Source organism: Haliotis asinina, chromosome 3 (assembly GCF_037392515.1).
Source record: "Haliotis asinina isolate JCU_RB_2024 chromosome 3, JCU_Hal_asi_v2, whole genome shotgun sequence".
In the NCBI taxonomy this organism is placed as follows: Eukaryota; Metazoa; Mollusca; class Gastropoda; order Lepetellida; family Haliotidae; genus Haliotis; species Haliotis asinina.
In genome coordinates, this window is record NC_090282.1 from 38,535,088 (window position 1) to 38,562,335 (window position 27,248).

Consider the following 27,248-nt stretch of genomic DNA (forward strand, 5'->3'; position numbering starts at 1 on the left):
TTGAAGACTGATCGGTAGGCATTGTGAATGTTCAAATATAATCATTCCTTTTTTATGTACTTCCCTTACAGTCACGTCAAAACGTTGAGCAATACTTTCACTTTCATCTCATATATGTGTTGAATTTATAATCATTTGACGGGAAGTAATTTACAAATTTAGATCAAACATGTTAATAAACGAACTTGTTGAATGATATTGATTCTTAACAGATTTACTGAAGACACTGTATGTTTGTCCTGGTATACTGTCAAATAAACCGTTGTATTTTGATACAAGTTCATATCCACATTCTACGTCTACCGTGTACTGTATGTTCTTCTACGTGTCTACAACATTGCGTAAGGGGATGCTCATTGTACAATTATCATATATTTTACTGATTATGAAGAACAATTATGAAACAGTCGCTTTAAATGAACTATTTTATATTTAATATATTTTCTATATACATAATCCAGTTTGGTTTTTTTGTGTTGTATTTTTTGGTTTTGTTTCTGATTTTCTTTTTTTTATTTGGCTCTAATTCCGTTAAATTAGAGCGGATTACACACACCCAACATGTATGCTAGATGATTAATGAATGAGGGAGTATTGGTTTACGCCGCTTTTAGCAATGTTTCACCAGTATCACTGCGTGAACACCAAATATGGTCATGATGATGAGGAAGTATGTGATGTTGTTAATTATTACTAATCACTAATAAATTACTTATAAACTGGCAAATAACTAATAAACTGACTGGAGCGTTTCAATTCGCTCATCTGTGTCACCTGTAAGCATTGTAATCACACCGACATGTGACTTTGAGGTATTAGTATCCGACACCTGTGGAAGTTCATGTAGCATGTCTCACTTACAGGGTAAATTATATTGAACAGTGATCAGGAAGCTCACTCCCGTCAAGGTTCACGTAGCGTGTCTCACTTACAGGGTAAAGTAAATTCAGCAGTGATCAGGAAGCTCATTCCCGTCAATGTTCACGTAGCGTGTCTCACTTACAGGGTAAAGTATAATCAACAGTGATCAGGAAGCTCATTCCCGTCAAGGTTGATGTTGCGTGTCTCACTTACAGGGTAAAGTATTTTCGGCAATGACCAGGAAGCTCATTCTCGTCAAGGTTCACGTAGCGTGTCTCACTTACAGGGTAAAGTATATTCAACAGTGATCAGGAAGCTCACTCCCGTCAAGGTTCATGTAGCGTGTCTCACTTACAGGGGAAAGTAAATTCAGCAGTGATCAGGAAGCTCATTTCCGTCAATGTTCACGTAGCGTGTCTCACTTACAGGGTAAATTATATTCAACAGTGATCAGGAAGCTCATTCCCGTCAATGTTCATGTAGCGTGTCTCACTTACAGGGTAAAGTATATTCAACAGTGATCAGGAAGCTCATTTCCGTCAATCTTCATGTAGCGTGTCTCACTTACAGGGTAAAGTATATTCGGCAATGATCAGGAAGCTCATTCCCGTCAAGGTTCACGTAGCGTGTCTCACTTACAGGGTAAAGTATATTCAACAGTGATCAGGAAGCTCATTCCCGTCAAGGTTGATGTTGCGTGTCTCACTTACAGGGTAAAGTATTTTCGGCAATGATCAGGAAGCTCATTCTCGTCAAGGTTCACGTAGCGTGTCTCACTTACAGGGTAAAGTATATTCGGCAATGATCAGGAAGCTCATTCCCGTCAATTTACATGTAGCGTGTCTCACTTACAGGGTAAAGTATATTCAACAGTGATCAGGAAGCTCACTCCCGTCAAGGTTCATGTAGCGTGTCTCACTTACAGGGTAAAGTAAATTCAGCAGTGATCAGGAAGCTCATTCCCGTCAATGTTCATGTAGCGTGTCTCACTTACAGGGTAAAGTATATTCAACAGTGATCAGGAAGCTCATTTCCGTCAATCTTCATGTAGCGTGTCTCACTTACAGGGTAAAGTATATTCGGCAATGATCAGGAAGCTCATTCCCGTCAAGGTTCACGTAGCGTGTCTCACTTACAGGGTAAAGTATATTCAACAGTGATCAGGAAGCTCACTCCCGTCAAGGTTCATGTAGCGTGTCTCACTTACAGGGTAAAGTATATTCAACAGTGATCAGGAAGCTCATTCTCGTCAATGTTCACGTAGTGTGTCTCACTTACAGGGTAAAGTATATTCAACAGTGATCAGGAAACTCATTTCCGTCAAGGTTCATGTAGCGTGTCTCACTTACAGGGTAAAGTATATTCAACAGTGATCAGGAAGCTCATTTCCGTCAATGTTCACGTAGCGTGTCTCACTTACAGGGTAAAGTATATTCAACAGTGATCAGGAAGCTCATTTCCGTCAAGGTTCATGTAGCGTGTCTCACTTACAGGGTAATGTATTTTCGGCAATGATCAGGAAGCTCATTCCCGTCAATGTTCACGTAGCGTGTCTCACTTACAGGGTAAAGTATTTTCGGCAATGATCAGGAAGCTCATTTCCGTCTATGTTCATGTAGCGTGTCTCACTTACAGGGTAAAGTATATTCAACAATGATCAGGAAGCTCATTCCCGTCAATGTTCATGTAGCGTGTCTCACTTACAGGGTAAAGTATATTCAACAGTGATCAGGAAGCTCATTTCCGTCAAGGTTCATGTAGCGTGTCTCACTTACAGGGTAAAGTATTTTCGGCAATGATCAGGAAGCTCATTTCCGTCTATGTTCATGTAGCGTGTCTCACATACAGGGTAAAGTATATTCAACAGTGATCAGAAAGCTCATTTCCGTCAATGTTCACGTAGCGTGTCTCACTTACAGGGTAAAGTATTTTCGGCAATGATCAGGAAGCTCATTTCCGTCTATGTTCATGTAGCGTGTCTCACCTACAGGGTAAAGTATATTCAACAATGATCAGGAAGCTCATTCCCGTCAATGTTCATGTAGCGTGTCTCACTTACAGGGTAAAGTATATTCAACAGTGATCAGGAAGCTCATTCCCGTCAATGTTCATGCAGCGTGTCTCACTTACAGGGTAATGTATTTCCGGCAATGATCAGGAAGCTCATTCCCGTCAATGTTCACGTAGCGTGTCTCACTTACAGGGTAAAGTATATTCGGTAATGATCAGGAAGCTCACTCCCGTCAAGGTTCATGTAGCGTGTCTCACTTACAGGGTAAAGTATATTCAACAGTGATCAGGAAGCTCATTCACGTCAATTTACATGTAGCGTGTCTCACTTACAGGGTAAAGTATATTCAACAGTGATCAGGAAGCTCACTCCCGTCAATTTTCATGTAGCGTGTGTCACTTACAGGGTAAAGTATATTCAACAATGATCAGGAAGCTCATTCCCGTCAATGTTCATGTAGCGTGTCTCACTTACAGGGTAAAGTATATTCAACAGTGATCAGGAAGCTCATTTCCGTCAAGGTTCATGTAGCGTGTCTCACTTACAGGGTAAAGTATTTTCGGCAATGATCAGGAAGCTCATTTCCGTCTATGTTCATGTAGCGTGTCTCACATACAGGGTAAAGTATATTCAACAGTGATCAGAAAGCTCATTTCCGTCAATGTTCACGTAGCGTGTCTCACTTACAGGGTAAAGTATTTTCGGCAATGATCAGGAAGCTCATTTCCGTCTATGTTCATGTAGCGTGTCTCACCTACAGGGTAAAGTATATTCAACAATGATCAGGAAGCTCATTCCCGTCAATGTTCATGTAGCGTGTCTCACTTACAGGGTAAAGTATATTCAACAGTGATCAGGAAGCTCATTCCCGTCAATGTTCATGCAGCGTGTCTCACTTACAGGGTAATGTATTTCCGGCAATGATCAGGAAGCTCATTCCCGTCAATGTTCACGTAGCGTGTCTCACTTACAGGGTAAAGTATATTCGGTAATGATCAGGAAGCTCACTCCCGTCAAGGTTCATGTAGCGTGTCTCACTTACAGGGTAAAGTATATTCAGCAGTGATCAGGAAGCTCATTCACGTCAATTTACATGTAGCGTGTCTCACTTACAGGGTAAAGTATATTCAACAGTGATCAGGAAGCTCACTCCCGTCAATTTTCATGTAGCGTGTCTCACTTACAGGGTAAAGTATATTCAACAGTGATCAGGAAGCTCATTCTCGTCAATGTTCACGTAGCGTGTCTCACTTACAGGGTAAAGTATATTCAACAGTGATCAGGAAGCTCATTCACGTCAATTTTCATGTAGCGTGTCTCACTTACAGGGTAAAGTATATTCAACAGTGATCAGGTACCTCACTCCCGTCAATTTTCATGTAGCGTGTCTCACTTACAGGGTAAAGTATATTCAACAGTGATCAGGAAGCTCATTCACGTCAATTTTCATGTAGCGTGTCTCACTTACAGGGTAAAGTATATTCAACAGTGATCAGGAAGCTCATTCTCGTCAATGTTCATGTAGCGTGTCTCACTTACAGGGTAAAGCATATTCAACGACGACCATGTACCTCACTCCTGTGAAAGTTCATAGTGGAGGCTGACTTACAGGATAAAGCACATTCAACAGGGATCAGGTAACTCATAGCCTTCAGGTCTAAGTGACAGTTCAGATTCACAGGGTGAAGCATTACCAGGTAACTCATAAAAAGGGTAAAATTCTTTATCGATAACAACATATATCTTGAATGAGGTGAGACGGTGGGGTAGCCTAGTGGTTAAAAACGTTCACTTGCCAGATCCGGGTTTGATTTTCCATCTGGGTACAACGTATGAAGCCCATCTCCGGTGCTATTGATGGAATATTGTTATTGGAATATTTGAATATTATTAATCACGGTGTAAAGGCAAACTCACTCAGACACTTGTATGAGATAAATAGGTCCTGGGAAAACACAGTGTTATACCCTCGAATCTCAGTCAAGCGAGTAGGCTGAGGCTAGAGTTAACTCACTTGTTAATGGGGGTTGTCTCTGAGGAGTTTCGTCTCGGGATATCCTTCATCTCAGCGTGTGGGATTTGTCTTATCGTCCAACATGTCGTCAGTACCAAATGCTGACGCCATTTTCCGGTTGTGAAGTCATCAGATTTGCCCACGTGACCTTTCGTTTTGACTTTGGAGTGTGACAATTTATACCTTGATTAGTGTAAATTTGAATTTTCCGTAAATAGTGGTTTTGAAAGGAAAAGACATTTCAAAATCAAAAGTTTATTTAGGAGTCACGCGAACGACTATTGTTGGTTGTTTCACATACTAAATCTGCATAGCAATAACGCCGAGTAAACTCCGTGCATTGTTTATCATGTCATCTGACGATGCCCTTATCACACCTATTTCAAGTGTGTTAGCTGCTGATAGGCTGTAGAAATGACCTCGAGTTATCACCCTTGAGTGATTGCACTACACATCCTGGGGCTATGTAAACACGTGGTGGTAGTCAGCTTGAAGAAAACAACATTTGATAGCCCAGGAATTGTTCCAGCTGTGATTGAATTGAAAGACGTGTCGAGAACTTCACGTTGCTTGGCGAGGGAGGTTTGTCTTGTACGAAACTGAGGACAGGCGTCTCCTGGACCGGAATTGTGGATGTGTGTGGCTCCAGTCTAATCGCTTTCCTCGAGTGAGGTGCAGAAGTGGATGAATTTAAAGTGATTTAGATACAGGAAACTAGTTTTAAGAGTCCATCCTTGCGGGCATAGCTATTTATTTCCATTTAAATTGTCAAAAGGATTTGTTTGGATTTGCGGTTTTATCCTTGACAAATCGTTGACACTTAACTCCAGGAAATTGAAAGAGGCTAATACGTATTATCGGGCTTAACCTTACGTTTATATTGACAGCTTGGTGAACGTATGGATTTGTCTTTCAATCTGTTTACTTGGAGTTAGGGAAATGGAAACTGCTGACACAGGTAAGGGTAACAACCCGAATGTTTGCATAGCGACCGAAGACGAAAATTATGAGGCCTCGGTGTTGGATGGTCGATCTCTAAAACGTCACTTGCTAAAACGATCAGAGAGCTTACGGACGAGAAGACACGGTAGGATTGCTGTGCCTGTGATCACTGTTCAAGGAGCAGACGACACCGGTGCAGCGCCGAGGTGCGTGAGTAAATTCAGCAAAACACATTCTCTTGATGAGGGAATGGAGGAGAGCAGCAACGCCGGTCTTGAGTTCAACATTGTAGTTTCACCCACAAAACTTGTCTCCCTGTCCAAAACCACGTTTGGGAACTTGAAGAAGACAGACATGTTGACCAATGTTGAAATCAACGGAGTGGGAATTTCCCACCGTGACAGAGTTGAGGGAACCGAAGGTCAAACGAATAGTGACGTCGAATCATCTACAGAAAGTATTCCTAATGGAAGAAACGCTAAGTCTGATTCTGCTGATAAAACCAAAGAGAGGAAGACTTCACTTCAAAGAGAAAGGAAGACATCAGGCAAGGCTATTCCAGTTAGACGTTTGTCGCCAGTTCCAAAGCATTTGCCGGATTCCGCAGAGAGGAAGCAGTCCTTAACAAACCTGATGGACTCGGGGAAGAAACGACGTGATTCGGTTGCCGCTTTGCCGTCAGCGAAGTCACCGAAGTCCACAAAACATCGTCGACTGAGTCTGGCTCCCACTCCTTCAATACCTCGGCGTAGAAGCAGCGTCAAAGATACGCTTTCGTCCTACGTTGGTCCCTCTAGAACTGATGGTCATAAGAAACGCGTACGGGAACTGTTAACAAACAACGGCTTACCGTTCGGACTTGATCGAGACGAACTGGAAAATTGTCAAATAGTGAAAGATAAGATAGACGTGCCTATCCCCATCTTCAACGTGACCAAAGACGACACTAAAATTTGCATCACCGACCTCAAGACAATTGAAGACGCCATCAGAAAGCTACGACCAGATGTGACGGTGGTTAAACCGTCAAATGAAGATGGGAAGGGGAGCAACGGTCATCATACAGTACCGCCCATGCAAGGTAAGAGACTGCAGACGTAGCAGTGATTTCAGAGAATACACAAGATTGTACGTGGGTTGTATCATTAAAAATTGGTCCACTTCTTTGGATTGTCCAACCACATCACGAAATAATTGTTTCCACATAAGGACTTGAACCAGTGACTTTGGATCGCTACCTCGCCTGTGTGCCTTAATCGTTTTGAGGGTAATTGTCTGACACAGTGGTTTATGTGGATCTGACTTTCAGATATGAGGCTGTCGGGTAGGCAAATGGTTAAATGTACCATCTCCAAATAGGAGGCATGGGCTCGAATCCCATTGTTGATGCAAAGTGTGAAGAAAATATAGTTTTCCCAACGCTGTTATTGTCGAGGTAAAATTGAAAGCCTCGTCAATTTCTTATCCAGTTTTCTCTAGGAGCTTTGACGAGAGGCCTGGGTCAGTTCACGTCATCTTCCACCTATATAAGTTGATAATCATTCGCAGCTAAACACGTATGTAGTAGCATTTATTTTATGTCAGTGTTATATGTTTGTATCATATATTTTGTCGTGTTGTTGACCGATAGACAAAGAATGCTTGCAAATCTCGAATATCCGACTAAACATACTCGCTTGACTGCTTAGAAGCAACATACACAGCACTGGAAATTATGTGGGTGTATCAATGAAAATCACAGTATTTCGAAATTACCATGATTTATCTATGAACTTGGTAATGATAATCGAGGTCTACGTGCGGAAATACTACAGCTTCATCGACAATCGTCATGAGATAGCTGGCGATTGTTGTTTCTGGACTTTGTTATGTTGATCGTCCCTGCCCTAAACTGATAGCCCTGCCCTCTCAAGTAGACAGTGGAGACGAGATAGTGCACCTTAATAACTGTATCACGTATTGCTTTCATTCATGTGTGCTTTCTATAGCTTGTGTTTCATATTTCTCAGGTACCTTTAGCTCACAGTAAAAACTTTCTGTGGGAATTCATCCTCGTGCTCATCTACACTAGCAGTTTAGGGTTCAGGGCCTTCTTTTACAAAGCGCTAAGGTGATCGTAAGGCAATTTTAGTGCAATGGGAGTTAAAGTTAACTTAGGAAAGGTTGCTTCGTAAAAGAGGCCCCTGATTATTAGACAAGTGTTTGCTGCGTGGATGGTGGCTGTCTAAGGGAACTTTACTCTTGAATAAATGAATCTATAAGAATAGACCAGGGACAGATTTTCAAAGGCAAATTGCTGGAATATTTTTGGCAGTAATGTTTTACCCCTACTTGGTACACTTCATATCGATCATGACCATTATCCTTCCGCGGTAAGGGGGTAGTTTAGTGGTTAAATCGTTCGCTCGTCACGCCGACGACCCGGGTTCGATTCCTCTCATGGGTTCAAGATGTGAAGCCCAATTTTCGTAGCATCCGCTGTGATATTGCTGGGATATTGCTAAATGTTGTGTAATAAAATACTTTCTCACTCGGTGCCGAATGAAAAAGAACTGAGTAAAAAAGATGGATTTTGTACGTTGAACAGAATATTTGCTTATTAGATCTGATGTATAATATACATTTATTTTATTTGGTAAACATTGTTGACATATTCATATTCGTGTCTCCGTGTTGATGAGGGTCATTTTGGCAACGTCTCAGTTACTAGATTCAGATGTCTGATTTATAGTTAAATTATTCCTAAAAGGTAATTGCATTTATGAAAGGATTATTTTATATGGTTTTATTTTAGAATCAGAATATGATTTAAACATATGAAATCAATAATAATGTTCTGTAGGTCATATGACAAAACTCAATGACCGTACGTTTGCTTCTCTTTTTAGTATACCAGATGGTCAGACCCGTGAAAACCGTTAGAACTGATCTTCAATTACCTGCACATGTCGGTCGTAAGAGGCGACTAACGGGATCGGGTGGTCAGGCTCGCTGACCACGAAGACGCATATCATAGCATCCCTATTGCGTAGATCGATGCTCATGGTATTGATCATTGGATTGCCTGGTCCAGACTCGATTATTTACAGACCGCCGCCATATAGCTGGGATATTGCTGACTGCGGCTTAAAACTACACTCACACTCATTCACTCACCCATTCATATCACGGTCGGTTTTAAAAGTTATGGAGAGAAAACGTAATAGTGACAATAACTAAATGCGTTGGCAAGATCTCAACTTACTGACACACATGGTTTTCCTTGGAGATATCGAGACTGGATAATCAAGCACATGCGACACCAGCTAACACAAGGACCGAAACGGTTAACAAATAATGCATTCTAATATAAGAATATAGTTTGTTCAAATACAATCGAGGACTTGAAAAACAGACACAAGAGCTACATTAACAGAGACATTTGATAAAATATACTGACAAGAGATACAAGATCAAAGGCGCCTGTATCTATATCGAGTAGTGGCTTTTGACCTATAGGCCACGGGTGAAAAGCATATATCAGATAAATGTTCAGATTTGGGGAGATACAGTACGACACGGATAGGTGTCTCCAAAGAGCGACGTCATTAGTCATCTTCCGTACCTGGAAAGGCCCACCTCGTTTGCCACTCAGACCTTACAGATTATATGAAAGGCCACATGTAACCAAAACATCAAAATTTAATATAATTAAAACACAATTATCTCTTATTCATGACATATAATATAAATTGTTGCTTGTAAAAAACAAATAAACAAAGTAATAAGCGTACAATCTCGATTCAAAAGTGCAATATTTTGTACTTGGGCTTACTTCCCTCGAAACGAAGTCCTCGGGAGACCGAACCCAGTCATAGCGTATGGGCGCGCACTCAAGTGTAACGACGGCTTCCGATTGGCCGGTTCATGTGCTGATACGCTGAGGGCTCGTTGTGTGTACAGAAAGAGGATCTGTGTGATGGGCATTTTAGAAGTAAGTCAGAAGAAAGTAAGATTCTTTATGGATGACAACTTCTTTTATTGTACTTGATGCGTCATTTCAGTGTGTGTTCATATACAGTTGTCAAACAAAATCATATACACGAGAAGAATTTTTTATCCATAAAGGATGTATATAGAAACGTTGGGTTTTGTGAATGCATGTTCTCTGAATTTGCGTTTTATCCAATCAAAAATCACCTCAGTAGAGATGGTGAGCTACTGCGCGGCTGGAAACTGTCATTGGTCCAAGTACAAAGCGGGACTTGAAACTAATAAGAGTTTGCACCAGTTTCCGTCAGATCCAGTCATCCAAGAAAAATGGATGTAGTTTGCAACCCACAAACATAAAAAAAAATCATGTCATGTGTACACTTATCACACCTGCCTAATAACATAATGTGGCAGAGACAAGACTCGGGTGCACGAGTCATAAATCAATTTATTTTGTTTATGGCGTTTAGCCTAATAAGTGTTAAGTTCAAATTGCACGTGGTCAGTGTTTGAAGCTGTGTATTGCATATTGTCTTTAGCAGACAGGCAGGCAGACATATAGGTGTCAATAAACCAGAAATTGAGCTTTTTCTGTGACAGACGCTGCTTCCCACAATCAGGAAGTTATTTTTTATGTAACGAGTAGATTATTCACTTGTTTGTGTACACAACCAACATTAGACTACTGCTCATGACCTCATACCACGGGCATGCATACTGTTTCAAGCTCCGCGAACCTACTCACTGCGCATGCGTTATGGGCGCAGCTCAGCACAGCAGTTGAAACCACTTTTGCTTTAAAACCATTCCTCGCATTAAAATGGTAACTATAATACACTTCAGTCTGAGTGAAACAGAAAGAAATTTGGATTTTCAAATATGGCAACAATTTACTTGCAATAGGAGCGCATATCGTACATGATTGTTATAATGATTGTTATGATTGTATGAATCATCACAGGCGACTATATCAGTACATGTTGTAAGCGATACATCGTAGGGATTCGTCCTCATGCTGACAATCAAGCCTCCTTGAATTATCTCCACCGGAATCATTTGTCATTCCTTGCGGCGTCTGCGTCAGTTCTTGCATACCTTGAACAAAAGGTTCCCGGGCAAGAACTTTTCGTCCAGGATAGCCCCGAAGATGTTCGATGGCGTTCTTGTTGGACCTCATTTCGGGACATTGTAATGTTTCGATGATATTGTTCTAGAAATGCACTTTGACAGCTCGAGAAGGGTGACGTTTAACAATGCTATTAATAAGTGCTGGACGACTGGCATGGGATGCGTATCAAAATGTGGCACGACGACGGTATCCAGTACTTCCTGTTAACGCTGACCAATGAGCGCCCCATGCAAAAGGGTTCAGCTGTATCATCTCTGGATGGCATGCTTTGGAACGACCTCTCGTCTCGCGAGTACGGCCGTCGGTAACGTGTGGTCAAAAATTGACTTGGTCATCATGGGTTCGACCCCCACGAATTTCGGCGGTGACAGAGTGTTTTCTAACATTCCGACTAATAACAAACACTGTGGTTAATGTTTCAAGCTTTTATCTATGTTTCGACATTAGTGAGTCATGCATGCCTATTAATTGCCATCGTGAAATTTTCTGAAGGTCTATGTTTTACCATATCAAGAAAAGGGAATTTATAGTACTGTCATCTTATATATCAGTTAGAAAGACTGTACTGTACAGAAAGAGCCTACTAGTCCTTTGGGCGCTTTTGAGTACATGAACAAGCAACACCATAAGCTTTGAGAAATCGTAAGCATGTGCTTACGGTTCATACGTGCATTGCAGAATGCTAGGGTCTTATCGCCTGTTTGGACCAAACCTGGCTAAATTGAACTTGGATTAAGGTGAGGTTTCATTAGGATATCATTCCTACTTGTTTACAGTTATATGAAAAGTCTAGATTCCCTCAGGCCGGGTTAGGAAATTTCATTGTCATAGCTGTCAAAGCTATTTCATTTGGGGAGAGAATCACGCCTTCTCAACAAGACTCACCCTCTTCCGCAGTGGTACTGTAAGACAATGTAGTCTAGACTAGAACAAATCTTGTTTATCAAACATGTTGAACCAACACAGTTTTAAAATTATAACAATTATCACAACTCAGCTTAACCTGATGGAAAATGTGTGTCAATTTGGAAGAACGCCAATCGGGATGTCAGGAAGTTCGTTTCGGTGGCCGTGCCTGTGTGTGTTTTTTAATGAGAGGATTACCAGCAAGGCGCCAAGGGCGTTGTACGATTTCGCGGAAATAACCGACAACCAACTGGGGGGATAGGCATTCCTTGTTTTGGGGATTAAGTGGTGTGAATGGTAGCGTTTTATTGCAATATTCTAATATAGCCTAACATATTTAGAACTTTGGTTCGGTATTGGTGAAATCAATGGTTGCGATCTGACGCTGGTTTTCAGAAGACTCATATACATTACTTTATTATGCTCTCAGATTTGCAGTTTATAATAGATCGAAACTAATTTTCTCAAAAGAGTTATATTACATATCTATTGTTTTTGTTTGCTTTGATGAGGATTTTTTGCTTCCTTTTTTATTTGCTTCGTTTTATTTTTATCTTTATTTTTATTTTATTTTTTGTTAAATTTATTAATTATTTTATTATTTATTTATCGAAAAATAGTTTTGATTGTAACTTGAAACACTGTTTATTCATTGGACAACTCCCCAAACCCAAATATTACAGTGCTGTGCGAAAGATATTATGAAAATCATCACCTCTTTGACTCTCACGGTTATGCTATGCACGAACAGCAATGTCCACAGCTGTCTGAGTTTGGCTGCGGTATACCTGTTAAACTCAAACTTCAAAATGCCAAAATTGGCAGCAGTGGAACTTTATCTAGCCAATGCTATGTCGCATATGGCACATAAGGTAGACCGTCATCAGACTGGCGAGACTGGACTGGCTGTATAGACATCTAACAGTCACAGAAATAATAAAACATAAGAGTCCAACCGCCAAAATGACCATCACCTTTGTGTGCTCCATCTGAGCAACAGGCCGCGCGTAGTAACGGCATCAACCTCAACAGACGGACTATCGCATAAACAGTAGCACAGTGACGACTGCGTGCTGTGGCGCCCGGCTATTAGTTTACAAGTGAAAGCGTTCTAAGTTAAGATTGAACAGTCAAAAAGTTTCTTCAGAACTATTTTAATGTGTTATATTCTTAAATAAACTTGGCGCCAATGTGCAACCCTTGTTACTTATTTACATTTAATCGATTGTTTGATGTGTCAGTTGGGGATGGGGGATGGGAGTGGCAGGTGTAGGCAGAACGAAGTATATAAGGGTTTCAGGACACATCTAACAACGCAACTGCAATAGCTGAAGCCACTGAAACAAACGTTTCCGATAGCTAAAAGAGACCGCTTGAGGAAATTATGACATATAAGTGCGACGTAATATCATTTCAAAGCAATCTTGTTTCCTGCTTGAGAGCACGACGTTTCTTTAACCACGTACGTATGTATGTATTTTCAAACCAGATATTTTTTTTGTTTCAAAATGGTTTTAGCTAGTTATATATAGACATTCGAAATAGATATTGTTATTCTTAATCACACGTAAGATACTAGTATACCAGTTATCATAGTCAAGAGATTCAGAAGCACAGGTAAACATTGTACCCAATATAAGTACATACGTGACGTGTAAGCATACTTTACCTCACCAGCTTATCTTATATCCAAGCTGACATGTATATCTGCTTAAGTGACAAAGAGTGCAATCGTATTTACGTCACACAATAAAGTTTGATGCATGAGGCTGTATGGATACAATCATGCTGCACAGACGGGAATTGTTTGAAAATTAACGTTTACCAATAAATTGAAAACGTTACCAAAACGTTACCAGGCCGTAACAGTCTCCGTAGCGATGACGTAAGGTCGAAATCACATTTATGGTACTCGTATCAATTACATCACCATCTTTCTTGTTTAATTCGTCTTTAGTGAGTGATTGAATGAGTGAGTTTAGTTTTACGCCGCACTCAGCAATATTCCACCTATATGGCGACGGTCTGTAAAATTCGAGTCTGGACCAGACAATCCAGTGATCAACAACATGAGCATCAGTCTGCGCAATTGGTGAGTGAGTGAGTGAGTTTTAGCAATATTCCAGTTATATTTCGACGGTCTGTAAATAACGAGTGTGGCATAAATCTAAACACACACACTCACTATAGTCTGGATTCGTCTGTGTCACATTTGTCAATCTGGTTCTTCCGGGAAGTAGTCGATGTGATTCTCTACAATGAGTACAAGGACTCTTCTTCGACCCTTTGTATTGTCTTTTGTCAGCAATCCATACCCCTAAGAGCTGACTAACGGGGTCGAGCGGTCAGTCTGGCTGACTTTGCTGACGCTGCCACAATTGCTTGCATCGATGCTCAGGATGTCAGTCACTTGATTGTCCGGTCTGGACTCGGTCACTTACAGACCTCCATCATTTAGATGGACCGCCATTTAGCTGGAATGTTGCTAAGCTCACTCGTTTGGCTGAAATATTGGTGAGTGGTGGAGAGTCAATATTGCCGTACCAGTATTGGTAGAATAGAAGTCTCTAGGGACTAAGCTGGCCGTAAGAGCTTGGCCGGTCCTTAAACACTGATTATGTGCCCACCATGACCCGATAGTGTGTATTGGGAATTTATCTTTCAGAGTCTGAAAAACATCTGGGTGGAGAATACCTCGTGTACTTACATGTAACATATGATTAACCATTGCCTTTATCCAATCATTATTAATATATAATTAGATTAAATTTACCACGAACATGCGCCCCAAATTAGAAATTTAAACTGTCTGGACGAGTTTCCTCCTCTTCCTGTTGTATAGTCTGATCAATGCTTAGCCTTTTAACCCCTGCTTGCAGCAGTTACCATAGGTGTTAATAATGTAACACATATGCACTTTTATCATTCATCTTATTGCTGATTACAGTGAATAAGGATGGCATTACTGAATTAATAATAATTATTTATTATAGTTATTTCACTTATAGAATTATATTCTCGCGCTCCCGATATCTTGGAAAAGTATTTGATTAATATATACTAAGTCGATATTTGGCACGATTCTAGGTGTGAGTTGTTTTTGCGTCTATTCAGTGCCTGATAACATTACGCTGATAAAACCTCTTCAGTGTTTATCCGCCTTGTCAATCACAACGTATAAACATTATATCATACCATTTGTTAAGATTACAAACATTCGTGGATTGTAGATAACTGAACCATTCAGAGGGTTACATTTGAGACTGTGTAAATTGTCCACCTTTTAAAGTATTAGCAGACGTTAAAATCCCCCGACCTCTTTCAGATGTGGGTTCCATGTATTCTATGGGAACGGAAGGGGGATGGAAGGAGTGAAGAACACGCACACACAACCACCACACACACACACAGATAGAACACGTACACAACCACAGACAAACACACGCACAAAACCACACCCGCATGAGCGCGCACACACGCACACACAACCAGCCACACACTCACATCTAGCCCACATACAAACTTACAACTTCACGCCTCTCCCCCACCATCCAGAATTTGAGAAAATTATCAATTTGCTTGTATCAACAGTGACGAATTCATCCGGATTTGCATGTGACGTCAGACTGCCTGATATGCATTACCGCACCCCACCGAGATACAGCAGGAATTGTGCTTACAAAGTTCATAAAGACAATACACAATCACTCACACTCGCGCTGGTGGATTACACCCAAGTGATAAACATCTAGGCCCCGCACCATACCGGGCTTTCCTCCCACCCAAACCTGACTTCAGAGCGCACTCAATCACAAATCCCTCACTCACTGACCGGACCACTAAGCTCAGAACAATAAAGCAAGTAGCAATATCCTGCACAGCACCCAAGCCCCGATATCGTTATTTACCAGTCACGTAGACATTTGTAAATAACAGCTCCTTCCTTGCAGAAAGCTATTTATATCTACATTAATCTGACGTCCTATTAAATTCTAGGTTGTAGTTGATTAAGTGTACGGAGGAAGTTGGATTGTTGTCCTTGGGAACGGTCTACGGGATGCTAATTATGGAATGTACACATACTGCTATCAGATTCTCTGAAATCAACATGTATCGAAAAGAGGAAACGCTACTTAGTAAATAACAAGCCCAGTACCGTTCGGTATCACATGTACATGGCTGAAGGCAGTTAGATGTTTATCCAAAACTGTGTTCCACAGGAGATATCTCCTAGCAGATATCGTTTTGACACTAGAGTATGTACAATGCCCTGCCAATGTTATGATGTGATAAAGTTGATGACGTCGCAATGCTAAGACATCGCTGCACTGCAAATTTAATGGGAATACTTTGTTCAGAGATGTACATTGAAACCTAAATTAATGAAGAATGATTTTGGATGATAAATAGAATCTCACCCTTGTGTCTGCTAATATCAGTTATATGACCACTCGTTGATAAAGGTTAAAATAGGATATTTGTAACTTTATCAACTCATGTTGATATATTTGATATCAGTAGACACTTGGGTGATATTATCTATTTGCCACAGCTACACATACTGATGTTGATGATGTTGATGATGATGATGATATCACAAACCTCATTAGCACAGTTAGTGAACATCAGAACCTACTCTTTCAGACTTCGTTCAAACTGTCTCCTGGAAAAATGAAAATAGTGTTTACAAAAATAATATTATAGAAATATATTTAAGTTAAAAAGAGACTGTCATCTGTCGTAACATCACAAAGCTAGTGTCTTTATTTGAAAATTGTTTTATTAACAAATAACCTACTACCATGTAATTATTAAAATTCATGTTTAAGTCTCCTAACCTTACACTTGTTGATCCGTGAAGATGCAGGTTAGAATGTATCTTCGGCAACCAATGCTTGCCGTGAGTGGCGACTAACGGGATCGGGTGGTCAGGCTCGCTGTCATATCATCGTATCGAAATTGCGAAGATCGATGTTCATACCGTTGATCACTGGATTCTCTTGTCCAGGGTTGATTGTTTACGGGCAGTTGCCATATAGCGGGAATATTCATGAATGATGGGGGGAAAAACAATCCACTTAGTTTCTTACAATCTCTTCCTTGTATAGACGAACACACACACACACACACAAACACACACACACACACACACACACACACTCTCTCTCTCTCTCTCTCTCTTCCTCTCTCTCACACACATAAATACATACACACATACATACACATACACACACATCCATCCATAAATACATACATACGCACACACACACACACACACACACACACATCTACTTTATTATGTTTAAAGATCTTTTGATGTAATCAAAGAAGTGCAGACTGCAAGATAGTCAGATGCCTCTGCTCGGGACAAGGTTATTTGAAGAGTATATTTAGTAATGTTTGGACAAACCACTGACAAAAGCAAACACAAACATCCGCACGTTCCTGAAGGTGTTTTAACTTGTAGGAGATGGATAACTTGATCTTCGAGAGATAAATAACGAACCATTCAGCTCTCCAGTTTCCTAGAAGTGTGAGACGATATCAGTGCTCTCGGTAGATTTTAACGAGTAGGTTTTATACGAGTGCGTGCAGAAATAAAATGAATACAAATATGTCGTCCAGATCTTTTGCACGTGAAAAGTTCACTACAGTTATGAATCATTTCAAAAGTTATTTTTTATTATGTTACTGTTTTGTGGTATGTTTTTAAAATTAAGTAGATTAGAATCTATGCGTGCCAAACACGCACACAAAAGATTGTTTGCCTCTTTTACGCGTGAAAAAGCAGGCTTCTGCGTTCATGCGAACACTACCATATAAATTTAGTTTTGGGAATCTGAACTTAAATAGAATCACAATGAATCAAATTATAGATTAATGCATGAATATAGCGGCGGAACGAATATGAATGGTGGAGGAAGAGACTGTTAACATGCCTGAACTGGCTTTATTAAAGTATAAGATTGAATGCGTAATCTGCTCATTGAAGAGATGTACAGTATGGTTCAAAATTATTGAGAATAGCTAAAGCATTTCATATTATTAAACGAGAACAAATCAGATAAAATTGAATGTATTGTGAAAGTGAACTTTTCATGTTGTGTAGGTAACAATTTAATATTTTATCAAGTCTCCTTGAGCTTCACGGCACAGTCTAAGACGGGTAGGCATACTTCCTATCAGAGAGGTTAGTGTCTCGTGAGTTATGCTGTCCCAGTATCGGACCACTTCTCTCTTCATGTCTTCAATTTTTGTCAACCCCTTTTGATTCACACATTCCTTCATCATCCCCCAAATGTTCTCAATGGGATTTAAGTCAGGACTATATGCAGGAAATGGTAAAGCAGTCACATTTTTCTCCTGAAACCACTGCTTGGCATGTTTTGCGGTGTGTTTAGGATCATTATCTTGCTGCAAAATCCAGTCATTTCCATAAAACACATATGCACTTGGAAGGAGAAAATTATCTAATATGTTAGTGTAGCGTTGACTTGTCAGATTTCCCTCAAACACACACAGCGGGGTCGTTCCTAATAAGGATATCCCTTCCCATACATGAAACTTTGGGCTGTATTTAGGTCGTCGATACAACGGTGCTGACGCAGACTTTGTCCATATTTTCACATTATTGGGATATACCCATATTGAGCTTTCATGTGTAAAAATCACATTTTCCCAGTCAAAGTTTTCATGTGCCAAACACCACTCAACACGCCTGTCTTTATGTTCTTGTTTCATGAGAGGAGAAGGAATTCCAGTCTTTTTCTCCCATCCAAGATCAATCAAATTTCTTCTAACTGTAGATTTTGATACAACTGTTGATCCCCTTTCTATCATTTCATACCTGATGTTGGAGATGCTTGCCCTTTGCATTTTAGACGCTAAAATTCCCAGCCGGACGCGATCTGAGAAGTCCAATTTTCTGGGTCTCCCTGCTCCTTTCTGGTGCCCCAAATCCTTTCCCTCTTTAAAATTCTTCCTAATCCTATACACAGTAGAAAGAGGAGTTCCTGTTCTCTCTGCCAATGTATTTACATCATCAATTCCTTGATTACAAAACTCAAAAATCAACCTTCTTTTATCTTCAGCAGACATTGTTGACAGTGCTGAGGAAATGACGTCTGCTACAAATTCAGGGGAGGTAACTCTAATTGTACTATACTCAGTAGGCCAAGATGAGGTACCTCCCTTATACCATTACTTACTTTTAAGTATCAGTGAATCAGTTGAGGTGTTAGGATAGCTAAAAGTAAGAAGAAAAAATTCTCAATAATTATGAACCAGACTATACTTGTTCATATTGTAAATGAGACCTAATATATGTTGTACCAAGAGGACTCTAACCTTTCCTGATCAGTAGGATCAGAGCAACCGTGTGTACACATGTCCCGATTATGATCATTGAAGCCCCGATCGAGGGTTGGTCCTGTTGATTAACCGTGGAGTGCAATGTTCATATGCTCACGGGACCCCCCAGGTGAATATCCATGGACCGCCAGGATTCTCTGATCGTGGATTGTCCCTCATTATGGACACTGGAATGACGGGATCATGTGATCATGTGTCCCTGCACATGATTAACCCTTGAGTGTTGGGATCATATGTTCGCGTGTTCTTCCATATGATTAACACCACAGCGATTGGTGATGATTATGTGTTCTTCATGATCATGCATCTTTGATGTGCAAGTTTTGTGATCGGAGTTGTCTCTGGTTATGATCCCTCGAGGTCCAGGATCATATGATCAGGTGTATATCCTGATGATGAACCCTGAAGTGCCCGTACCCCGTGATCGTGGGTTGTCTCCTGTTATCAATCAAGAAGTGCTAAGATCCTGAAATCGTATCTTCGACATGGTCATAACCCTCTGTGTCACCAAACGGTATATTTGCACGTCCTGCTTCACGTTGTGCTATCCCCGTGCATAACTATTTGATAGATCAAAGCCGCGTGAACTTCCTATACATTAACCCATGGGCGTTTATTTAACATGACGTCATTCTCAAAACGTGCCTTCCTGTACAAATCACCAGCAAGATATCATTTTCGGAATAGTGTTACAGGCAGGTGGATGCATTTCCCTATAGACAGTGCCAGATTAAGTACAAATGGCATCTGAAAATTGTCAAGAGGAAATTGAATTTAGATATATTGAACAGCAAAAGAAAATTAACGCAATTTTCGAAGAATTTAAATCTCATTAAAGTAAGTGTTCATGTTTAAGTCTTTTATTCTAAAACTAAAACAGCGTTGCGTTTTTTTGCTGTTCCGTATATGTAAATGTGTATTTTTCTACGGGAAAAGGGTAATATCCATTTCACTTTCGATTAAACAATAATGGTTATTACACCTGGAGCTACACAAATGTTTTACCAACACTAACAAGTCAGATAATGTATAATAATTATCAAACTGTTTCCATATATATAATACATCGGCCATGACGGCTCTCTTGCGGGAATGCTTCACTGCACATAATCTTGCTTATTAAAATTCCTAATTTCATGTTATCAAGTAAACTTTGCACCCCCTCTATGGCGTTGATATTCCACATATTCAAAACAAACAGCCTTAAGTCTGAATGGGAGGGGCGTGTTGGCAATGATGATGGCTCTGAGACAGTTCTGGTTGCGACTTGAGGAGGTCATGTGTCTGTGTGTCAGGAACTCTCAGAATACAGGTATGGTGTTGTCCAGCCGTATATTTGTTGTTATTATGCAATACTCACTCATTCACGGGATACGTCAAGATTCAGTTCATGTGAGGTATATGGCAGAGCGGGGACTGATACCTGGTTTCAAAATACAATGCTGCATAAGCACAGTTGGTAGCTACAAACCTTATCTCTACCTCAGATTAAAGTGGGCTTTGTTGTGTTAGTTCTTGACAGTGGGTGTAAAACAAAGAGTAATAACATAGAGGTTGTTTCTGTGCGAAATGTCTGTATAAACTTACGTTTAAAACTGTTGTATTTCCATGGTGATGTGGGTTGTTTACTAATGATTTACTATGAGCTATCATTAGATACATGACATTTTCTGATTTCTCTTTAAAAGGGTAAATGCGGCGTAGTACCATCTCGTTCAAAATATATGTGGAGGTTGTGCTAAAACCTTTGATAATACTGAGGACACAAGCAACTCAATAACAGGGATTAATAATTTAACTTTTCCGACGTTTTATTGAACCTGACTACCGAGATTTATGGCAGTGAAGGACCGTACCAACTCACCTACTCATTTTATTATTTACTCCATATTTGGCTGTGACACCAACCCATCTCATCTATAGTCAGAATTACCACTGAAAAACATATTGCCTCTCCCCCAACAATGTAATAGTCTAACCCTCACCGGTATTCTGGAATTTCAAACCAGAAACAAATGCTTACTTCCGTGTGGGCGGCAGTGTATATCCATTTAACGTCTTGCGTGTTACCTTTCATCATGCTGCACCCTACGCCCAATGTTGGAAATGAAGTGACCCAGGATGTTTGCATATGACCTCGGAGATATATTTGTAGTAGTATTAATAGCCTTCCCCATTCATTAATGAACAGAATCTTGTAACAGCTACTTCAGACAAGTAAACGGAGTGTTTAGAGTTTGGCTGGTAGTAAATATTCACGGTCAGTAAGGATTTCCATTTGAAACAATTTCTAGGGTGAGTGCTCTTTATGTCCTTTCATACTGCATGCATGTATATGAGTTTACCCTTGTAGTACTTTGAAATGTTTGATTCTACAGCATTAGCTCTTATTGTTCATGTTTAATCTCTGCTTTGTTGTGTATAAACTGAGTGTGGTGGTTGTTTGACTAGCTTTTATAATACAACATATAATATGATTAAATAATAATTATAATTAATGCCCCCAGAAAGCATCTCTTTCCATTTCGTCATTCCATAAATTTCGATGATAAAAAATTCCGACGGGATGTGCTTTAGGGACACGGTAAATAGTAACACATTGTCTCAACTAGATGTGAACATACCTTCACAGGTATTAATACCTGTGGTATTAGGCGTTTATTTTAAAGGTAGAAAACCTCGAGTTCATCAGTTCCGGGAACAAAATATTTTATTACGGCACAGTGAGTGGATGAGTTTAGCTTTACGTCACTTATAGCAACATTCCAGCACAATCACGGCGGGGAACCCCAGAAATGGGCTTCGCGTATTGATCCCAAATTGGGGAATCGTGTCTGGGCTTTGCCGTGACGAGCGAACGCTTTAACCACTGGGTTACCCCACCGCACCAGAAATGCATGAAATCATGCACAACATAATCATTCATATCGTTTTGCTCCAATTTACTGTATTAAAATTGTCCTAACGCCGTTGGGAGCGTTATTCGGGTATAACTGAGCGGAATGTGAATATACTTTGGCCCTTGATGAACCAGGCGTTGACAGTATGACAAACAAAATCAGCGGGGCTTGGTGATGATAGAGCGTTACTTCTTGCAACAAGCATGAGGTAAAGCGGACAAGCATGGTTAACTGACAGTGAAACAGTGGGACATATTTTCGTATAATTACCTGGTATCGGACGCTTGGTTGTCATATCCATCATCCGAGTATCTCATGTTGACGTTCGGTGTGTTAAACACAAGCTTAGTGATGATGGTATATCTTGCACAGTGCAATATAATGAATTCGAAATACGACATGCAAAATACACATAACGTGCAATTCACGATGATAAAATATTTTTATCATTTCGAAAAGCTACGATCGGGAAAAATGCCAATGTACCAATACACGATACCCCTTCATCTCTTCCTTTCCTCCGTGCAGACAAGCAGGACAAGATGCACGAGAAGCTACTCGGGGTGGGTTTGGCAGCCATCACTGAGGGAGAACCTTCTACAAACAGAGATGACGCTACCAGCAGCAGTAAGTTGTCCTGAAGGTTTCCTGTATCGTCACACATATGATAAGAGATAGTCTTAGATTATTTTGTTGCTTTCTACACAAGGTCGTTGAATAGTGTTTTGAAGTGATACACACCAGGGGCTCGAGCTCCTTTCACAAAGCCACCCTAAGGTTAACGTCAGCTCCCATTCTTTAACACTGCACTAAGGTTTTCTCGGTCTAAGGTAACCTTAGTGCAATGTTAAAGAATGGGAGTTAAGGTTAACCTTAGTAAAGGTTGCATCGTGAAAGGAGCCCCATGAAGAGAGTTTTATGGACTTCAGAGTATATCCTTACTCCTTCATCGCCTGAAGAAGGTATAAGGATATACTTCGAAGTGCTCAAGGATGAAGGAGTAAAGGTATACTCCGAAACATTTCGTTCCTTACAATAAAGAATTTGGCATTCATAAAAACTCGCCAGTTTTTATTTTGCAAACTTACATTTACACGTCATCATGTAGTGATGTCATCATATGATAAATCAGTCGGAACATCTACTGTTGATCATAAAAATAATGACTTAATAGGATTCAAAGAAAATACAAAGTTCACAAGTTTTAGTGGGTGAGCAGCGTCAGACGCCGCTTCTAGCAATATTCTCATAACAGACTCGTGTGACACGTCCATTCTGTGCGCACAATTGATGTCGTCACACGTTTTTACCTACGTGTATTTGCATGTACATTTAATGAGAAATCGTGATGTTACTCCTTGAGGAAACAAACGTCATGTGGACACGGCAAAGTCATTCAAACCAACGCCCGCATATGATTCAGCCTTGTCTCACGACAATGACATCAAGCGTTGACGAAGCGGCACGTCAATCCTGTTCAACTGGTAAAGCTTGTGATGAGTCAAGGTCGAGATTACTACACAGCCTTTTGTCCCTACCAGAGAAACTGATTTATGCGTTACGATGTGCAAACAACTAAAAGTGTTCAGAGAATTGTTCTTATTGGTATTGGTGGGGCAGAATACACTCATGTCTTGGCGAACACTTGGTATTCATCAACATTTATTGTGACTCACCATATGCTTATGAGCCGGAAGCATACGGTGGCTTCTGCTTTTAGGAAACAGTTGCTAAGATAAATGAAGTCGTGTCTTGAGGCATTTATCGCTCATATCGACGCAAAATGAAATCACTATTATTACTTTTCATCTGCTACAAACACTTGCTTTGAACACAGGTCTATTGAAATACGTTGCCCCGTATCAACATGTACGTCTGAATCAATTTATACCTACAGTACAAAAATATGTAAACTTGTTGCGTTCTTCCGATAACTATCAATTATCAACTGTATACTGCACGTCTGTTTTATGTTCCGAACTGTTAACAACTTGTAAAGTTCACGAATTGTGAAGCAATGGCTGAATACTGTGCACAAGCATACTGACATGACTTATATGGTTTATGTGTTATTATTAAATGGCGTTTTACCAATTTATTACTTTCAAATACCAGTTTTACACTAACAGGTTAGCTCATCACATCTCGTGTAAAACCGGTTGCTTTTCGGCTGGTGCGCTTTGCTATTTTTAACAGATGGCTGTGAAAACGTACTTATTGGTTTGTATTACAAGGGAGTAAGGGCGGTAGTTGGAACAGTAAATCCAAATGCACGTGCAGTACGTGATGAGCGTGAACTTAGACCAAACCGACTTGTTCTCGGTGTTTCATGTAATGTGCATACTTCCATGTAATACAAACCAATAATAGCGATTTGAAACTATGATTGTTTGTTAATCAACTCTTATCCTAAGTTGAATAAAATTCTGAGATTTAAAAGTTCAAATGGCAAGGTAAAATAATGAGGATTCGCAATCTTAATTTCACTTTATTCGAATTACGTTTCCATTTTGTCAAATCATCTTAGTGTCGGATCGTTAATGATACACAGGGGGCAGTAGGACATACATGTTCACATACTTATCGTATATTGGCCTATTTATTTATCTAATGAAGACTACTTCACATCAAACAGTCTATTATCTAATATACAAGAGGTCCCTTGTACTTTTATCTCGTTCCAACGTCGACCTTGACCTTGACGTTGGCCTCAGTCAGGTTGATCACAATGGTAGTTGATAACCAATACATGATCACAGATCGGTCAGTGTTGTGGAGTTTGTGTCACTTGTATGTTCCAGACAGTTCAGACAACATGCTTGACAAGATCCCTGGAGGTTTAACTGTAATAACAGAGGACCAGCCCAAACGGTCGAGAGAACATTCAACAAATGACGGTATGTATTCTTTGATAATTGTTAGCACGGTTTTGCAACCAGTGTATATTCAGTTGAAAAGTATTGATATTCTTTGCAAATACAGAGTCCACAAATAATTCTTCGTTTTGCCTTTAAGACTTTTTAGAATTCTGTCTTACGATGGCATTTTACAATCATTTTTTCACGAAAACCTCATTTTCTACTGCACCTGCGTAGGATTTTGGGCTATGATCAAAGTAGGTTCAGGAATTGTAATTAATCTGGGTTGCTGAGGAATTAGAAGAGGAAATAACATGATTAATGGTACAGATATTCGTATTTTATATAATCAATATTGCATATTCCTATGAGAATGATACTTTTCTTTTAGAAATAACTGGAAACGAGCGCAAATATTCAATCCGGACATGTGTGAAGCGCATGCGTGAGGATACGGAGGACTACGAGCGTCAGCTGCTGGGCTGTAAAAGTGTTGGGACATATGCCTCTATGGGTATGTAAACAGTGGACACCGCTATTTCGATCACTCTGTGATAACTGGGGCTGTCTTCTGGGGAAATGAGTTATTTGGATAAGACTGAGTTGATCTTACATGTCGCATTGGTCATAATTAAGAATTTTGATGATCTGTCCTAAACCTTACCATATTACTGTATCAATAATAAATATTTTATGTTATTAATACATCTATCCGCTTTGCAAAGTTTATCACTTATGATGACGCGATATCTCGCTGTACAGAGTTCCTAAACTTAGTCTGTGTTGGAATCCAAGATTCCGCCCCAGTATATCCTTGGTCTGTCACAACCATACCTTGCAGATGGTTTGACCATGTGATAATCAAATGCAGTCTGCATGCTTAAGGCAACTATGTGGTGATTTAAGAGAACAGTTCCACTAGCCTTCCAACCCATACTCAGGGATAATGTTTCAGAGACAGTACACGTGCTATTATCCAAGCAGGATGCCATCCGCTGTGTCCTCGAGGCCATGAACACGTTTCCCGACAAGGCGGAACTACAGTTCAGCGCTTGCGCATCACTCCTACAAATGGCATCGGCATCGGGTATGACAGAGCATTCAGGATCGACTACTTTTAAAATACTCATAATAATAGCTCGTTTGTGAAAACGTTAGTTTCAGTTGTTTCAAAATTGATAGATTTACTTCCTTATATATGCAGCTTTAACACAGTTCTTGCCCCAGGTCATTTAACTATTCTATGTATTTAATTTTTCAGAAGCCAATTGTTTCATCATCCAGCAGAATCAAGGCATCCCGGCGCTGTTGACAGTAATGAAGAGTTACTCAGAGAATGTCCGCCTCATCCGGATCCTCCTTAGCATCATCGGTTTTCTCTCCTCAAATGGTAAAGATCACTATGTACCATGTAACAATGCCAAGGTGGCATACATCGGCATCATTTTCGATGACGCAAAGTAAGGTAATATCAGGGATCGATTGCTACTCGACTGAACCGAGATAATCGAAGAGTCATGAATGAATGAGCTTCGTAACACCACCATGTACACAAAGAATCTGGGGCGGTGGGGTAGCGTAAAGGTTATAGGTTATTCATGCCCAATCCCCGGGTTCACTTCCCCACATGGGTACAGTGTCTGAAGCCCATTATCGGTGTTCCCCGCCGTGGCATTGCAGGAATATTGCTGAAAGCGGAGTAAAACTCTTCTCACTCACCCTTTCACACACTGATGGTCTCGCTCCACGCCAATAACATGTTTGTAAGGCGGATTTAACATATAGTCCGTTTTAAAGATATTGGATTCCTCTTTGTAACAGTTTTGCGCATTATGCCTACAGATGAACTGTCCATACAGCTTCTTCAGTATGGCTGCCACTCGCAAGTCCTCGGCGCCATGTCTCAACATGCTGATGACAACGCCATCATAAAACAGTGTCTTTTTATTCTCGGGAACCTTGTCACAACAGGTGAGCCTCATCATTTATTAGCGGTCAAAGACGTAGTTCACAGAGTTGCATCCCTTATCTGTTAGCATCCACTGCGTCATCCTTCGATATGCCATTGTTAGTCGGAGACCCATGAAGAAGTTGAATAACGCCATCGTATGGCAAAATCGATGCTCTTGACGTTGATCCAGTTGTAACCTGGTGCAGGCTCAGTTAATACAGAATATTGGGGCTTTAAACAACAAAGAAGGAAATATTTGTTGGATCACGAAGTAGTTAACGTCGATCCCGTCAGATTTACCTTGCACGAAGAGATGTTGTCCCCACTGCCGAC

General features: G+C 40.3%; 1 protein-coding gene across 1 annotated transcript in view; it reads left to right on the forward strand.

The window, feature by feature from the left end:
- Positions 1-5,327: 5,327 nt before the first annotated feature.
- The window catches only part of LOC137276811 (uncharacterized), a 32,325-nt gene continuing 10,404 nt past the window's right edge, over positions 5,328-27,248 (forward strand). Inside the window, exons 1-7 of the mRNA XM_067808456.1 lie at positions 5,328-6,909; positions 22,635-22,733; positions 24,908-25,003; positions 25,356-25,478; positions 25,920-26,051; positions 26,226-26,354; positions 26,807-26,935. Of these exons, the coding sequence (XP_067664557.1) occupies positions 5,826-6,909; positions 22,635-22,733; positions 24,908-25,003; positions 25,356-25,478; positions 25,920-26,051; positions 26,226-26,354; positions 26,807-26,935 (1,792 nt within the window). The 5' untranslated portion in view covers positions 5,328-5,825. The remainder of the gene's footprint in view (positions 6,910-22,634; positions 22,734-24,907; positions 25,004-25,355; positions 25,479-25,919; positions 26,052-26,225; positions 26,355-26,806; positions 26,936-27,248) is intronic.